Source organism: Thunnus maccoyii, chromosome 9, assembly GCF_910596095.1.
Source record: "Thunnus maccoyii chromosome 9, fThuMac1.1, whole genome shotgun sequence".
Lineage (NCBI taxonomy): Eukaryota > Metazoa > Chordata > Actinopteri > Scombriformes > Scombridae > Thunnus > Thunnus maccoyii.
The window spans coordinates 1,250,701-1,263,512 of NC_056541.1; the positions used below are offsets into that span (position 1 = coordinate 1,250,701).

Genomic DNA, 12,812 nt, shown 5'->3' on the forward strand with positions numbered 1-12,812 from the left:
GAGGAAGAACGGCGGTCATCTGAGGAACAGCAGCCTCTCAATTTATTTATCTGTTTATTTATTTTAAAATATATATACTATTTTCAAATAAACATTCACATATATAAAAAACAGACATTTACCCACATATACATGAATTTAAAGTAAACAAACGTTTGTGCAGGAAAAGCTGATTCATAAAGCTCCTAAAAACTCAACAAGATCAAAAGAATTACATCAAATAAAAATAATGAGGCTGGAAAAGTCACTTTAAACAGAAAAGTTAATGATCATCATGTATACATAAGTATTTACATATAAACTCATCATATAGCTATACACTGTGTTTATATACTGTATTTGGAGAATTTTGTAATTTTTTTGGCCATTTAAAAAAAAAAAAAAATATTAGTGTGATATGATATTTTATCTGAGCCAGCTGGTCAAGTTTCAGGTTAACAAAACTCTGACAACATTGTTTTATAGATCTTTTATTAAAGCGTCTTTACATTTACTTTTATCAGTCGGTTCGACTCTTTTAATGTCAAAGTGAGCCGTATCTGTGTGACCTCCATAAAAACAGCTTTTAAATATAAATCCTGAGAAGAAGACGTCTCATTACATTCATTTCTTTCATTTATATCTGAACTTTTTTGACTTGTTTGTGCTTTTTATCTGTTATGTTTTCTATGTTTGGTGTCAATAAAGTTATTGAATTGACCTGAATGTATTATTAATGTATGAATAAACATTTCAACGTCAGCATAAAATCATCTGCATCTGTGCAAAACATGAAAATAATACATGTTAGTGAATAAATAATTAAATAAAACAAATTAAATAAAATAATAAAGTATAAAAAAAAAAACAGGTTTTAAACAAAAAAAAGCAGCAAAAATATTATTTCTTACTTCTTTAAATTTTAAAAGTACTTCCAGAAGCTTTTACATTATTTACATTTACGTATAAAGAATTTAACTGTTACATAATATTTCAATTCTTTGTTCTCAAAACGTCGTTTCAGTCGCACGTTTACATTTGAAACAGATTCTCTTCTTCTCTGAGTGTGTTTGTGTGTTAATGGACGACTCGAGGCTTCCTGTTTAACACAACAACAACAACAACAACAACTGAGCATAATTAAACAGACACACACACACACACACACACACACAGTCATAATTAAACAGACGTGTGTGTTGCAGTTCAGAGATGCTGCATCGTTCATTATAGAAACATTCAGAACCAAACAACTGACTGATAATAAACTTTATGTCTTTGTTGATAATGAGTCTGTTTATCTAAACTATAACTTCCTTTTTCTCTATTTTCTAGTTCATTAAGTTTTGTCCATTTTACTGCCAGAAATGCAAATATTACAGATGTTTACAAGCAAGAAAAAAAACCTCCGTTCATGATGTTTTTAAGGAGTTTATCCTCACTGGAGTCCATCTTTGTAATAAAGTGTCTCACATGTTTCATCACATTGTGTTTATACAGTTTATTCTCATCATGAGATATATCGTTGGTTTGTGTTGATGAGGATCTGGATCCATGTTCATGATTCTTCTGACCTCCTCTCTGATGCTCTGTTGGCATCATTTTTTAATTTTTTTATTTTTTTATTTGTTTGTTTATTTAACAGGGACAGTGCACATTAATAAACATCGCTGTAAATGCGCCTGTAGTCCCTGGACAGATGTTACAGAATATGAAAATGAGAACAAAGTTACTGAGGTCATTTATAATCATACGGAACAATTAATAAAATAAAGAAAGAAGAACATATATGATATTAATAAAAAACATCATTCAGGACATCCTTAAAACATGCAACACAGAGACTCATGATACAAGATACACAAGACAATAAATACATGAAGATATTAATGTTAATTGAGCTGCGTTGATAGACACTAACTACAACATGTCTGTAAAATACATCAATTAATCAGACACAATAAAAGAAAAACCACAATCAGACATGAAGGCAGACTGCCATTCCTCCCAGTAGTGACTGTTGACGCCGTCATGGCAACCAGCACAGATCTCCTCCCACGTCTGGTCCTTGATAATCATCTTCATCAAATCACTCCGTAACCGTTCATATAAATAGGAGATATGATTTTTGCTCTAATAGACTCATCGAACACTGTTCCACATTCGTCGTGGTTCTTTTGACCGTTTCCTTGTTTGTACGATGTTTTACATGCTGGATTCATAAACATCTGTAGAGTCTCTGGACGACAGCGTGAAGTCGCTCATTTCCTTCAAACAACTGGTTGATAACAATAAGAACTTTTTCTGTCCACCTTTTAAACACACAACATGTCATTTCAATCAAAACAATAACAACAGACAGAGTGTGATGACGGTGTGAAGTAGCAAGGGATCATGGGAGTTGTTGTCTTCGTTGTTAAATAAGCAGCTTCAGCGGGATAGGATTACTCCAGTGTTCATCATTCAGGATGTTTTTACCCGCAGAGGTCTCCTCCTCTCCAGAACAAACGGACCCGGAGATTACGGGTAAAAACACTGAATAAAGCTGTTTCACCTAAAAAATCAATATTTCTCCGACGATGTTTGGTGACCAGCGGACTTCCTGGAGGGGCTGTTAGCCGAGCTGCTGCTAACGTTTGTCCAGTTTATTTCTCTGATAACTTAAGATCCAGACGTCCAATGACTAAAATCCTTCTTCCGGCTAAAAGATATAGTTAAAAACCACCTAAATTTATCATGAAAATGTGTCTTAAAACTGAATAAAAGTCCATTTATAACAGTTTGTGTGGAACAACCACAACGCCGATGTATTATCTTGTATGTGTGTAAGTTACTCTTTGGTAGACGCCATTGTAGCGGACAAACACAGCGCCGCCGTATGCATCTGGTGCGTGTTTACTCTTTGGTAGAGGAGGTATGACGCCATCGACAGGCGACCAAATGAAACGGTCCGTTACTTTGATTAAATTACAGATTTCTCTGAGTTTGAATGTAAGAACACAACTCAACAACATATATAACACAGGTCTAGTTGTTTTTAGACATTTTAATGTGGAATAATTACATATTATAGCTTTAAATCCAGGATGGACAGTGGAGTCTCTAGACCTTGATCCCCAACATGATCATTGGTTGGTGTGTTGGGTTTTTATTAATAATTGATTACATTGGTTGATGCTGTATTTGTGGTTTATCTTGGTTTACAGGTTCAGCTCATGTTGGACGTAGATCAACATCATTAGATCCTGTAATAAATGATTTGTGCTTACAGGAGACGCTGACTGTCAGCAGTATTTATGTATTTATGTATTTATTGGGATTTATTTGATGCACCAGAGTTTAGCTTATAGCTCATTTTCATCTGCAGTCACTTACAGTTAAAACATATAAAAGCACAATAACAAACAGTAACACAGCAGCACATCACACAATGTCAACTAGATATTAATAATGTAAACTTGTTAAAAGCGTTGATGAGATGAGATGTAGAGTCAGTGGTTGCAGCCGAGAAGCTTCTAGTAGATGTTTTAACGTGGTTTTGAACTCATCAGGTACGTTCACTGAGTCCAGGATGTTCTGGAGGATCTAATAGAACTTTACTGAGCGAGTGAAACACAAAGTCACATAGAGGAAGACAAACCGTTTAATATTTTATAAAGTGAAGCACGTTTCATATGAATCCATCAGAGAGTGGATGAGCCTCACAGAGACGTAACGCAGGTGGAACTAACAACAGCTGGTTCGCTGCATGTGTGTCAGCTGGAACTGAACTGATATTATGGACTGGTTTTTAGTGCCCGCCTACACAGATTACAGGACCAATCAGATTACAGGACCAATGAGATTACAGGACCAGAGAACAGTGATGATGGGGACGCCGTCGCTGCAGAAACACACACAACACCAACAAAAAACGATGCACGTGTGTCACAGTTTGCTTCATAGTCGTTGCTGTTGAAGAGTTTGAACATGTGGACTCAGTATTGATCGCTGCAGGGAACCAATCAGAAACAACTCTGCTCTCAGTTTGACTTTAAAGTTCATGTTAAACTGGTGCAAAGTGTCTCTGTAGCCCCGCCCCCTCTGAGACGCTCCTGGCTAATGTCAGACTGATGCTGTCCGACACATGTGACTGTACCACCAGCCACACACACACACACACACACACACACACACACACACTCTGACACCGACCCCCCCCCCCGGGGACAGAGCGGGTTATAAAGGCGTCCCAGCATGCATCACTCCGCTCGCCTTACAACACACTCAGCTGGAAACAGAAAGACCATCACTGTGTGTGTGTGTGTGTGTGTGTGTGTGTGTGTGTGTGTGTGTGTGTGTGTGTGTTGACTCACTGGCCTGGAAGCTGAAGGAAAGCCTCCCTCCATGATACTGAACACCAGAGAGATGAAACAGTGAAGTCATACGTGTCCTACTTCATGTTCACAGCTGAGATCACAGAACAGGACGAGATGGAGAAATCACAGCAGGAGACAAGCTAACGGAGGCTAACGGAGGCTAACGGAGGCTAATAAACAGCAGCTAACAGGCTAAATGTTATTAAACAGAGTTGCATCATATTCAGAGGCGAACTCACAACAACATGTTGTCAGTTTTATTTTATCGGGAATATTCTTTATCCACCAAAAGATTTATATTTCTGGACCTTTCACTGAGTTCAGCTCATTTCTTTATTCTCTTGCAAACATAAAAAATATATTTGAAGAAACCTTGTTGACTTTTTATGATTTATTATCAAGCACAGTCAAAGATCAACCTCCAACTTCACACGGCAACACAGTCTGAAGCTCTCTGATTGGACAATTTGTCCTGAAATCCAGTTTATCTGAGAACTGGACCCAGTTCAGAATCTGGACTGATGTAAACACAGTCTGCAGCTGTGTGTGTGTGTGTGTGTGTGTGTGTGTGTGTTAATTATAAGTTGTATCTGGTTGAAAAGATGGAGGAGAGGAGGGAGGGTGGAGATGCTTGTTTCCATGGCAACCGTGCATGCTTGCAGTGGATGAGGTGATGAATGTGATTCAAAACAACAGAAACAACCACAGAAGAAGAAAAAACGGCGTCTGAAAAGATGAGGTCTTCTTCTTCTCCTGCTTTTATTAAACACACAAACACACACACACACACACACACAAACACACACACATATTTTCACACATCAGAGTTGTGATTCTTTCAGTCCTGAAAACAAATCAATACACAGATCAATAAATGTCATACAGACCAGTGATGAAGGCCATAAGATGTGGCTGAAACTTCCAGAAAAACAAAGTAAGTGAACCTTGTGATAAGAATTTTGTTGTCAAATAGATTTCTTCTTCTTCTTCTTCTTCTTCTTCTTCTTCTTCTTCTTCTTCTTCTTCTTATTTTGCATTTGTTTCTTCTCGTTCTGCTGTAACATGCAGATTTCCTCTCTGGGGATCAATAAAGTCTTATCTAAAGGACTTTATTTCTATATTGATCAATGTTATATTAATTTGTTTCAAACGTATTCATAGATTTTATCCAGATAAGATATATTGAAATAAACCAGTAAAGATGTTGGTATCTCTCCCACTTTAGGAATAACATCATGTATCTTTATCAATCAGCCATATTGATCAACATTTTATATTATTTTGGAGACATGTGCTGTTACTGGAATATGTTCAATCCTCACATATATATTACAAATCTTTTAATGGTATTTGCTAAATTTTATGTTCATAAAATCAGATTTTCAGGTAAAAAACAAACTTGTTTTCACAAAGAAGATCAAACAGGCTGCAAAAACTACTGATACCTGTTGTGTTTGAAATCTTTGTAAGATGTTTTTGATATTCTACTGTCAGTATATATCATTACATGTATGTATATTCATTGTGTAAATTAATCAAGTACAAATATTTAGTCCACTTAATAACATCAAAGGTCATCCTTGCAGCTCATTACCAGAACATGATCACATGACTTACACTAATATACAGTGTAAACTCAGCAAATACTAATTATAGTTATAGTTATATCTCTAGTCTATCTACAAACTATTTTATTTTATTTCAAACTAAATGATATCAACCAGGTGTATGAATATATAAGTGCTATAATGTTGTTAATAATCTACAACATGACTGTAAATATGTATATATGTCACTGACTGACGTAATGAACATGATCATTATGCGTGTGAAGGTATTTTTCTGATCGTGAACGCGGCGGTTCATTAAATCACAAAACACAAGAGAGACTCGAGCACGCGCTCCAGCGGCCGCGCGCGCCTCCTCCTCTCCTCCTCCGTCAGTGTGCGCGGGAGCGAGCGTCAGGATCCAAGGACAGACCGCGGGCTCGCGAGCATCATCAGGTCATCACGAGCCTCCACCGACAGAAACAGCAGAATAAAAACAGAAGCTGGTGACATCAGAGGGAATCAAATAAAAACGATTTAATAATAATTTTTTGTCTGATTGATTTTCTTGGCGGTGAGTGAAGCGACATCATGAAGACGCGGTGAATCAACAGGACGAGGCGCGAGACCGGATCAACAATGTCAGCGGGTTTATCGATTAAACTGTGAATGAAAATCAACATTTCATCGACACAAATCGGGATTTAATCCTCCGGTGAAGCCGACAGACTACTGAAATAAAACGAAACGTCACCGGAGATTTTCACCGCTTTAATATTTCATTCATCAATTAAAACAAAAGCTGAAAGAGACACGAGACACCGGGACCGAAACCCAGCTGACGGTACCGGGCTGACACCGGGAGCACCGGGAGGACCACCGACATTATAACAAACACACGGTGAAAATCAACAGGAGACGAGAATTCTGACCCGAGAAAACCGAGAACAGCAACAGGAGCAGAAGCAGCTGAAACAGTGAGTCAGACTTTATCACATCTATTAACGTGCTGTTTACTTTTATCTGCTGTCATTAATATAAAATAATTCATTCAGAAAATCATCATCATCTTCACCTCTGCCTTCATCACATTATCATCCTCTTCATCACGTTTTTTGTTTTTTAAAAATGGGTAAATGTAAGAAGCAATAAATACAAAATGTGCTCCAACAAGTCCTCCAAATTAAACGACCACATAGGTCGTTTGATCATGTGACTCCAGAACGACACATAGCAGCGTTTTCTAATCTGGCGTCTCTGTCAGCAGTGATCAGCAGGACGACATCATCCGTCTGTGTTTTATAAAACCGTCACACATCACTGTTAATCAATAATGATGTTTGATGATGGTTCAGGTCTGGTTAGGTTTAGGGAAAGATGACAGTTTGGATTAAAATGATCACTTCGTTAAGGTTAGAGAAACATGATTTGGGTTAAAGTTACTCCTTCCTTAGAGTTAGGCCACCTTCATCGTCATGGCAACAGTAAACACCACAACAATCGTAACAGTTTTAAAAAATCTGCCCCAACTCGCGGTTTGAGACGGGAAACAAACGGCTTCAATTCCATTGAGTCCGCTTTTTTCAGGTGAGGATCTAACCAGCCGACCCACCAGATATGTGTCGCCTTATAGAGACGCCATCTGAACTGCGTCACTTCTCCGGGTCATAATTACTACGACCGCTAGATGGCGTCTGTCACTCAAACGTAACTGTGGGTTGTTTTTTGCGACTAACATTATGACTCATTGTGTCATTTTTCTCGGAGGACAGGCTCCAAAATATATAAATTCCCGCCTCTTCTTCACTTTACATTCAGGTTTTGACCATTTCCTGTCATTTCATCCTCTTGTTTGTTTTCCTCCTCCACCTTTCTTCTTCTGTTGCTCTCGTTGAGTGTTTTGCACATTCTGCTCTGTATTCTGCTGCAGTAGTTTGATTTGTGACCAGAGGTGTGGACTGGAGTCACATGACCTGGACTTAAAACATGACTTGCAACTTGACTTTAACCCCGATGACTCGTGACTTCACTTGGACTTCAGTCTTTTGACTTGATGACTTGATATCGTCCCCCAAAATAAAATGACCATGACTAACGACTCATTTAGGACTTCAGTTTAGGACATGGTCTTGACTTGAGATGCAATGTACCTGTTTGGACCTGAGACTGGACTTTGCACTTGGTCCTGACGAGTTGATCTTGATAAAGGACTAGTTGATCTTGATAAAGGACTAGTTGATCTTGATAAAGGACTAGTTGATCTTGATAAAGGACAAGTTGATCTTGATAAAGGACTAGTTGATCTTGATAAAGGACTAGTTGATCTTGATAAAGGACAAGTTGATCTTGATAAAGGACTAGTTGATCTTGATAAAGGACAAGTTGATCTTGATAAAGGACTAGTTGATCTTGATAAAGGACTAGTTGATCTTGATAAAGGACTAGTTGATCTTGATAAAGGACAAGTTGATCTTGATAAAGGACTAGTTGATCTTGATAAAGGACAAGTTGATCTTGATAAAGGACTAGTTGATCTTGATAAAGGACAAGTTGATCTTGATAAAGGACAAGTTGATCTTGATAAAGGACTAGTTGATCTTGATAAAGGACAAGTTGATCTTGATAAAGGACTAGTTGATCTTGATAAAGGACTAGTTGATCTTGATAAAGGACAAGTTGATCTTGATAAAGGACTAGTTGATCTTGATAAAGGACAAGTTGATCTTGATAAAGGACTAGTTGATCTTGATAAAGGACAAGTTGATCTTGACTAAGAACTAGTTTATCTTGATAAAGGACTAGTTGATCTTGATAAAGGACAAGTTGATCTTGATAAAGGACAAGTTGATCTTGATAAAGGACTAGTTGATCTTGATAAAGGACAAGTTGATCTTGATAAAAGACTAGTTGATCTTGATAAAGGACTAGTTGATCTTGATAAAGGACTAGTTTATCTTGATAAAGGACTAGTTGATCTTGATAAAGGACTAGTTGATCTTGATAAAGGACAAGTTGATCTTGATAAAGGACTAGTTGATCTTGATAAAGGACTAGTTGATCTTGATAAAGGACAAGTTTATCTTGATAAAGGACAAGTTGATCTTAATAAAGGACAAGTTGATCTTGATAAAGGACTAGTTGATCTTGATAAAGGACTAGTTGATCTTGATAAAGGACAAGTTGATCTTGACTAAGAACTAGTTTATCTTGATAAAGGACTAGTTGATCTTGATAAAGGACAAGTTGATCTTGATAAAGGACTAGTTGATCTTGATAAAGGACAAGTTGATCTTGACAAAGGACAAGTTGATCTTGACTAAGAACTAGTTTATCTTGATAAAGGACTAGTTGATCTTGACTAAGAACTAGTTTATCTTGATAAAGGACTAGTTGATCTTGACTGAGGACTAGTTGATCTTGATAAAGGACTAGTTGATCTTGATAAAGGACAAGTTGATCTTGATAAAGGACAAGTTGATCTTGATAAAGGACTAGTTTATCTTGATAAAGGACAAGTTGATCTTGACAAAGGACAAGTTGATCTTGACTAAGAACTAGTTTATCTTGATAAAGGACTAGTTGATCTTGACTAAGAACTAGTTTATCTTGATAAAGGACTAGTTGATCTTGACTGAGGACTAGTTGATCTTGATAAAGGACTAGTTGATCTTGATAAAGGACTAGTTGATCTTGATAAAGGACAAGTTGATCTTGATAAAGGACAAGTTGATCTTGATAAAGGACTAGTTTATCTTGATAAAGGACTAGTTGATCTTGACTAAGAACTAGTTTATCTTGATAAAGGACTAGTTGATCTTGACTGAGGACTTACCTGTGTAGACCTGGTCCTGACATATGACTTGATTTGAAACACATCAGTTATAAAATCATAACTCTCCTCTCCTCTCTTCTACTCCTCTCCTCTCCTCTCCTCTCCTCTCTTCTACTCCCCACCTCTCCTCCTCTCCTCCTCCTCTCCTCTCCTCTCCTCTCCTCCTCTCCTCCTCTCCTCTCCTCTCTTCTACTCCTCTCCTCTCCTCTCTTCTACTCCTCTCATCTTCTCTCTTCTCCTCCTCTCCTCTCCTCTCGTCTCCTCTCCTCTCCTCTCCTCTCCTCCTCTCCTCTCCTCTCTTCTACTCCTCTCTTCTCCTCTCTTCTACTCCTCTCATCTTCTCTCTTCTCCTCCTCTCCTCTCCTCTCGTCTCCTCTCCTCTCCTCTCTTCTACTCCTCTCCTCTCCTCTCCTCTCCTCTCCTCTCGTCTCCTCTCCTCTCTTCTACTCCTCTCCTCTCCTCTCCTCTCCTCTCTTCTACTCCTCTCATCTCCTCTCTTCTCCTTCTCTCCTCTCCTCCTTAGTGGAGGTGCGTGGCGTGCTCCTGCTGGCGGCGTTGCAGTGCTGCTCGGTGGCTCTTGGTGGTTGTGAGCCTCGGCTGGTGAACATCGGCGCCGTGTTGAGTCAGAAGCGATATGAGCAGGTGTTTAAGGAGGCTGTGAGTCAGGCCAACACGCTGTACGGGAAAGACAAGTTCAAGATGAACGCCATCTCCGTCACGCACAAACCCAACGCCATCCAGATGGCTCTGTCTGTCTGCGAGGACCTCATCTCCAACCAGGTGAGGGATACAAGTCTTCAGCTCCTCACTATCTGTAACTGAAACACTTCCTCTGCTGTTGTCCAGAAACTATTAAAAACATGTTCCTTCATCATTAAGAGTTTGGTCAGTTTGCTCAGAGAGTAGTTCTGTTTAAGGCAGACGCCACTGAGCATGTGCAGGAACATGGTTCTGTTTACAGCTTCGCTAACTTGTTGTTATTACAACCTCTGACTTTGTGCCACATTAGATGTTACATTTCTCAAAGAACTTCAGTACAAAGTGAAGAGGTTGTGATATGCAGCTTGACAAGCTAGCGTTGGTTAGGACGTTGGTTTGATTTTATTTCAGATTCTTACCACAGCAATATAAAGTAGTATCATCTGCAAAGAAAATACATTTTAATATTCTGAAAACATTATATATAATTTATGCACAACATAAACAATAATTGTGTTTCGGTTAAAGTTGGAGGAAACTTTAAAATAATATTCACAGCGGTTCAGATAAAATTTCACTCAGAAACTTCACTGCTGAGTCCAGCTGGTCATGTGATCACACAGGTCATAAACGAGACGTTTATTTTGGGAGGAGAAAACAGTAGCTTTTACCACAAAATGTGTTTTACATACTTACACCTTTGTTTGACCTGCTGTTCTTTCCTGTAAACAATAGAAACTGATTCACCAAACTGTTTATCTTGTGATCTTTTATCTCCAAATGCTGCTTCTTACCTCTTGTGAGCTGTTCAGTCAAAAAGGGTCTAAAGAGTAAACATGTGATTAGTTTTATAATTAATCAGTCAATCATGAACCAGAAAATTCCGACATGTGATCATAGAGATGTAGAAACACTGACAGGATGGAGCTTCAGATGATAGAAATAAAGTCACGTCCAGACATTTCACAGACTTAAACCTCGAAGCTTTAAAGTGAACCAGCAGCCTGGTTGTGACCTTCAGCTCTGAGTCTTTGATTAAAGACAAATAAAAATAAATGGAGTACTGTCTGGAGGAGCAGCTGCGGCAGCAAACATCAGCTTGTTTGTCTCATGTTGTTTGTCTTCTCAGCTGCTGCTCTCAGATCAGATTCATTAAACTTTATGTTTCATCTCATTACATGACAGAAACTTGCAGAGAAGACTTTTTCAATTTTAAAAATGTTTAATCCTGTAAATCATTTAAATCTGGAAAGCACTTTCTGTTCATGCTTGTCAGCTCGTTGTTGCAAACGAGATCTTTATTGCGTCGAGATTATCTCAGTTTGTGTCAAACATTGCACCACTTCATCTCAGAGTCATAACTCAGTAAAACCTGAACACACAGACATAAAACACATATTTTTATACTCAGTGTGACTTTTGCACATAATCCGGTGACCACATGGGGAGCTGGACTGACACAAAACCTTCAGAACGTTCATGTAGAATTTCTCTGTTATTGCTGACAATCACAGTTCTGGTCACACGCAGCCACGAGTGAATCAAATCATTTTTATCCCTCCTACCTGAACCTGACAGAGCACCTGATGATGTTCACCTGTTCTCACCGTCATCGATGAAACAGACGATCTGCCCGAACGTCACAAAACTCAAAAAGAAACACAACATCTTCAAAAACACAACGTTGTTAAAGACAAAGTACTTGAATGAAACCTGTGTGTCATGATTTCTGTAACATGCTGATAAATTAACAGTAATTAGTGATTTAATGCATAAAGCACTGGTAATGTTGGGAACCAGGGCCCAGTGAGAATGGAGAGGAGCAACCTTTTCACAATCCCACAAAGCAAACAAAGTCCCCCAAATAGAAGACAAAGAATAATAAGAGGAGCAACAAAATCCATCAAAACGCTGACACGCTCCTCTATACATCATATACAGATATTTACTGTGTAGTGAAAACCTGTTAAAATGTTTTCCTATAAGAATCTAAAACATATATAATACAACTCACACAGACCAGGATTACATCCTCTGAGCTGCTGGAAGCCTTCTGTTCTAAAACATCTGCAGGAAGTGCTGAGTTTTATTGATGGTGGATTAACAGCAATAAAAAAGCGGCCATGGAGAAATAAATCACTACTTCATGCTCTCAGTTGAACAGAATCCCCTTCATGCCATCCTCCAGCCCTGCGTTCACCCTCACTGTGGATCGATGGATTTAATAAGGTTTTAGTTTGATCTTGGACTCCGATATGATGATGTACTTTAAGCTCAACGCTGTCTTATCTCTGAGGTCCCTTAAACATATTCTATGAGACAACAGACTTTTAAAAAAAACATTCACGCTCCTGCAGATGTCATCCAGCTCATAAAACCTCAGCCTCTGGGTTCAGA

The 12,812-nt window shown here is 38.4% G+C and overlaps 1 protein-coding gene across 4 annotated transcripts in view; it reads left to right on the plus strand.

Annotated features, from left to right (window-relative positions):
• The first annotated feature begins 6,297 nt into the window (after positions 1-6,297).
• The window catches only part of grin1b (glutamate receptor, ionotropic, N-methyl D-aspartate 1b), a 65,724-nt gene continuing 59,209 nt past the window's right edge, over positions 6,298-12,812 (plus strand). For all 4 annotated transcript variants that reach the window (XM_042420231.1, XM_042420232.1, XM_042420230.1 and 1 more), the window contains exons 1-2: positions 6,298-6,861; positions 10,240-10,496. In XM_042420231.1, coding sequence (XP_042276165.1) covers position 6,861; positions 10,240-10,496 — 258 coding nt within the window. In that variant the 5' untranslated portion in view covers positions 6,298-6,860. The remainder of the gene's footprint in view (positions 6,862-10,239; positions 10,497-12,812) is intronic.